This window comes from Tachypleus tridentatus, chromosome 13 (genome assembly GCF_004210375.1).
Source record: "Tachypleus tridentatus isolate NWPU-2018 chromosome 13, ASM421037v1, whole genome shotgun sequence".
NCBI lineage: Eukaryota > Metazoa > Arthropoda > Merostomata > Xiphosura > Limulidae > Tachypleus > Tachypleus tridentatus.
In genome coordinates, this window is record NC_134837.1 from 91,329,672 (window position 1) to 91,335,671 (window position 6,000).

A 6,000-nucleotide genomic window follows, 5' to 3' on the forward strand; every position below is an offset into this window, starting at 1 on the left:
ATTACTTTCCCACCAAACATTCTTGTCCTTTCAGCTGTGTGGTTGTTATAATGTTATAATTGTCAATCCCACTACTCATTGATAAAAGAGTAACCTAAAAGCTGGAGGTAGGTGATGATTACTAGCTGTCTTCCCTCTAGTTTTACACTGCAAAATTAGATATGGCTAGAGCAGATAACCCTCATTTAGCTTTGCAGCAAATTCAAAACAAACAGACAATTCTATAAAGTACTATAGTAACTTGTCAAAACTACGAATTATTAAAATCTTTCACTTCATTGTTCCATTCATTACTTTCTGTATAGCCTAGAATAAACTTAATTGCTCTAAAGAATCTTTAAATTTCCAAATAATTTGGAAAGAAGTTAATATCGAGCTTATAATGCTACTCTCAATTCTAAAACATATTGTCAACTATTTTGCACCTGTTGTAAATATTATCTTAATTTTAATATTCTTAATAATTTATTGTAAGTCTGTCTGATGCATATCAAATTTTGGCTTATAGATTAAGAAGGGTATAGGTACTTGAAAGCTACAGCTCTAAATTGCTCTTTTTTCCTAGATATAGGTCAATTTGATAAGCATATAAACAAAATGAATGCTTATTTTTAAAGGACCATAAGTGTAAATTTAAAATTCTAAAATATGAAGCCTAATCTATCATTTGATTCACTACTTTTGCTGAATTATATTGGTTTCATGGAATTCAACTTTTATCAGTAACTCTAGACAAGAGCAAACTGAAAGAACAAGACGAAGGTGAAGTGTGTATTGTGTATATTGTTTAAGTTGTTTTTTACTCACCACAATGAAGTTATATTGTTTAAAAATGATGTAAATAATACTACCAACTTATTCTTATATTCCATAGATATGCTGTTTAAAATATTAAAAATAAACGAAATTTTATTTTGTCTATAAATAATTCAAATATATAAATGTGGAACGTATGCTTGAGGATATTTGTATTATTGTTTAATAAAAATATACAGGGAATGATGATTTTGTTTTTATTCAATAGTTCAACTCAGTCTTTGGATGCCGAGTTCTGAAGAAAATCACTAGGTGGATGGTAATCACAAAAGAATACAAGTGATAAAACAATGTAATTTGTCTGAGTTTCATTTGAAGGCAGGTAGATCTTATTTTCCAGAAAAATAGTGAATGCATATGCTGTTTTCATTTATATTTAATAACTACTATGAAATAATTATGAGTGCATTCTCCCCGTGTTTCATTTCTTATTATACGTGTTGCATGTAATTAATATTTATGGCAGTCAGTGCTATCCTTCAACAAGTATATGCTCTTTCTGATATTTTATTCTGGCCATTTACAATCATAATTGTTACAAACTCACAATAACTTCAAAGATACTAAAAACATTTTTTTAAGTATCAATTTCATACTGACAATCACATCTTTTATTTGATAAGGAAAATTCAAAACGTAATATGTAATAATATGTAGACATATTTTTTCATTCTTTTCCTTTTCGTAAAGAGTCAACCTAAAAAGCAGCATTGCCATTATTTCCCAACAGTGTGTGAAGGATTTACTTTTTATGTCACAAAAATTAGATTAAGAAAACACTGTTCTGTTTGTTTGCTGTTGTTATTTGTGCTGTTCTTTTTTAAAGCACTGTCTATTATGTCATACAAGTGTGATGATTAAAAGCCTTGTAATCAATTACGGAAAATCAAGGAAATTAACTTTATGCTACACTTATAAACGTTTTTTTCTCTCTGTCTCTAAATTGTATCTTCTTTCTAAGTTAAAATTATTTTATTTCCACTGGACTATGAAAGAAGTTCGATGGTATAAATTTTGAATTTTCAATAAATGTTACTTAGTTTTAGCAATTAATAAATTACTGTTTATAATATAGTATGTTTGGCAATTTGTAGAAAATAAAAGATAAAATTATGATTCAAAACATTCACTGATATATATTAGGTAAATAATGTTGCATATAATTAAAATACAAATCGACAACACACACACACATATATTACAAAACTAAACCACAATATTACATCCCCCACTGGTACAGCGGTAAGTCTATGGATTTACAACACTAAAATCTGGCGGTTTGATTCCCCTCTGTGGACTCAGCAGATAGCCCAATGTGGCTTTGCTATGAGAAAACAAATGCAAACCACAATATTACAACAGATTCCCTGTGAGAACTTGCAACACTAAAATCCAGAATTTGATTCTCTGCAGTAAAGATGGCAGATAACTTATTATGGCTTTGTATTAAAATAAAATTATAATGAGCATCATCAAATGATGTAATGTATCACTATTACTATTGCAACTAAATTTAGTTTGTGCATACTAAAAGATTAGTTGTATTATGAGTTTACTAACAAGTTTATGCTAATACTACAGAAGAAAGTTGCAACACTTCTGTTCATTTATAGCAGAAAAAACTTGTATCATACGTTAATGTTACAGTGTATACATAAATTTAGGAAAGTCACAACACAATATACTATGTTAGTATTAAAGAAACTAAACTTACAAAACTTTTACTGGTATTACATTAAGTAAACATTTACTTTGTTAACTTTAAAGTAGCTAAAGTTACAACACTTAGTGTACTGATATTACATTATGTAAACTCAATATTTAGTGTGTTAACTGTTACATCAATCAAACTCACAATGTAATATTAAATTAGCTAAAATTACAACATTATTGTACTAGTATTACACTAAGTAAAGTCAATATTACTAAATTAAGTATTACATTAATAAAACTCATAACACATAACAGCTAAAATTACAGCACTTACTGTACATTACTGGTATTACATTAAGTAAACTCAAGCATTTACTGTTTAGGAGCTATATAATGCAAACTCACAACACACTATACTGTGTTAATATTAAAATAAACAAAACTACAACATTTACTGCATTGATATTACATTGAGTAAAGTAATAATATTTTACTGTATTAGCATTACACTAAATAAACTAAAAAACCTGTAATTCTATCAAAAATTACTACAGATATTGTAATAGTGTTGAAATGAATTAACTCTTAACATTTTGTGTTAATATTATAATAAAAACTCACAATACATGCTCTATTAGTATTAGAAGAAGTAAATTCTCTGCACAACTTAATGTGTTAGTATTACATTAAGTAAACTCATGACATTTGTCCCATACTTGCTATTTTAGTGCTAAAAACTAAAAACTTTCAGTAAGTGTATTACAGAAAGGAACTCACCACACCAATTGTGTCAGTGTTACAATAAGTGAGTTCACAAAACATATTGTAATGTTAGAAAAGTAAATTAATATAACAGCTTACTGTGTGTTGTTATAAACAAACATAAAACACTTACTGTATAACTATTACAGTAAAGGAACACAATACTTGTTATGTTGGTATCTAACAGTAAGTTTTAGGATCTTAAGAATGAAAATAAAGCAATGTATTAAAATATGTGAAAGTGAGTATATTTGCACAACTTAATGTTGGTTAGTGTGAGTAAACCTATAACACTTACTGTATTATTATCATTATTAAATAAACTAAAAAGACTTGTTGTATTACTATTACTGTAAGAAAATCCTCAACATGACACACTATGTTAGTGCTACAGCAACTAAACTCCCAACTTACTGTGTTAGTATTGCAGGAAAGGAAGTCCCACTGTGCTAATATAATTAATGTTATGAAATTAACTGCAGTAGTATTGCAGTAAAGTGAATAATGTTAATATTAAAGTAAATAAAATAAAAGTACCTGTTGTATTAGCACTGCAGTAAGTAAACTCGAGCATATTTTTGTGTTAATGCTACAGTCAATTTACAACATAACTTGTTTTGCTAGTATTGCAGTAAATATTGTATCATATGCGATTTTTCATTTATTTGATTTAGAAAAGAAAGTATTAATATCAGTCTTTGATTAATATGGTCAAAAATATTGTTTAAATTTTAATTGTTTAATACCATGATTTTGTTTGAGTATAACTAATTGATTAGTAAAGAAACTGCAGTTATCTTTCCATGAAAGATTAGGTTGTGGAAGAAGAAAATTAAAATGATGAGAGCAAAATATACATGTAAAATAAATACATCTCCAAAAATAGAAAAAGAAGGGTCTTAACCATCATTAAATTCAATATCAGAAAATTGCTCAGAGATGTCAAAGGTATACAATAGATTGTATATTAAAAATATGTAATTCACATTTTTATTGCAAATATTAATATTTCTGGTGCTTTATCAACTGAAGCTTGTTTTATCAGAAATTATTACACATTATATTGATTTAATTGTTATTTTAAATTCACTATTCATTTGGAAGCCATTTTTCAATTTAAAGTTTAAAATGTTTTAGTACTTCCTTGATCTCTTAACCTAAATTTTGAATTAAAATAAAAAAAATAATCTAATGTTTTATAAAAGTTTCATAAACTTTGGTTTTAATAAATGCAATCTGAATAATCTAAGGAAATTAGTATGTTACTAAAGTAGTTAGTTTACCAATAGTCTATACTTTTTAATAAACTTTCATCAAATTTTGTTGAAAATGCAGATTGTTTTCTACATGTTTTTGCCAATAAACTTTTATAAACATTGTTGTGCTTGGAAATAAGGTAATTTAAAATTCTGAATTCAAATGTACATCACGTTAGAAGTATTACTCAAAAAATAAATCCTCCATTTCATGAAATTTCTTTGTTTGTAAATGTAGATTGTATGCAGTTTCTCTCATTTATATTTTTTGTTTGTTTTCTGAAATTTAAACATATTTTGTACTGCCACAGGTGTTTTTAATGTGCAATATACATTTACGTTAATCCAAATGATAGTTAGGTAGCTGAAGAAATGTCATACATTTCAAAATACAAAATTTGTAACATAAGTTAATTAATAACAACCGTCGAATCTAATCCTACTTTAAAATGCACAAAGTGTTTAAAATAATGCGTAATAAACATCTAAAGGTTTCATTACAAGCATTTATTAGATATCATCAGTACTTTCAAGTAATTGTTATATTAAATTTAATTTATGTTCTTTACTGTGAGAATTTGCTTTCAAAACCTTTCTGCAAACTAAAAACATTTTATTTTTCCATGTCATACATTTTAGAAATATTTTTTTTCAGTTTACACGAATGTAATGTTATCTATTACCTAATCTAGTGTTATACGTGATACAATATTAATATTGTGCAGTCTTTTGTACTATGTTTTATCCAAGATATAAAACACGATAGTAAATTAATGTCAACAAAAAATTTCATTGTCAGTTACAAAATTAAAATACCCGTAATTCTGTTAGTGTATTTCTTACTAAAATCCCTATAGGATCAAGCTAAAAAAATAAATGCGTCGAAATATTATTGAAATTTGTTTATAAAATATAGAGAATGTTACTGGCTTCATTAAATCTATATGTAATATAAAACATTTTCATTAAGTTTGAAATAAAATGAAAAATTAACTTATGTTTTTGCTGTGTTAAATCAAGGTAATTGGTCAATTTCCTCAAATGTTGGTAAGCATCCAAAATTCACAAGCATACAAATATTTTTGTTTCTCAACAAGATATTTTTTTTTGGTATTTTATTTAGCACAAACATTAAGACAGATTTGGAGTTGTATCACGTTCAAACAGTCAACGATTGCACAAGGAAATTGTATAGTTGATCCAAAACTACTATCATAATAAGCTGAATCTTAAAACCTAACATTCAACTAACGGCAACGTACTTTCAAACATTTGTTTCTGTAGTTATCAGTTTGTAACAAAATTTATTTAAAAGATTGCCATAGACTATGGTTACGTAGTAACTAAACTATACCTATGTATCAAAATGTGCAGATTTCTTTTGTCTCAGATAATTATTATACTTATTGTGCAAGTTAAATAACACACTTTCTTTATTAGATAAGCACAAAACATGCAAGAAAATTACATATATTTATAAAAAAAGTGTAAGGTAACTTATAACACATACAGC

The 6,000-nt window shown here is 26.6% G+C and overlaps 1 protein-coding gene across 3 annotated transcripts in view; it reads left to right on the forward strand.

The window, feature by feature from the left end:
- LOC143239989 (uncharacterized) overlaps positions 1 to 5,482 on the forward strand; it is a 53,506-nt gene extending 48,024 nt beyond the window's left edge. For all 3 annotated transcript variants that reach the window (XM_076481722.1, XM_076481724.1, XM_076481723.1), the window contains one exon: positions 1,025 to 5,482. In XM_076481722.1, coding sequence (XP_076337837.1) covers positions 1,025 to 1,068 — 44 coding nt within the window. In that variant the 3' untranslated portion in view covers positions 1,069 to 5,482. The remainder of the gene's footprint in view (positions 1 to 1,024) is intronic.
- The last annotated feature ends 518 nt before the right edge of the window (positions 5,483 to 6,000 follow it).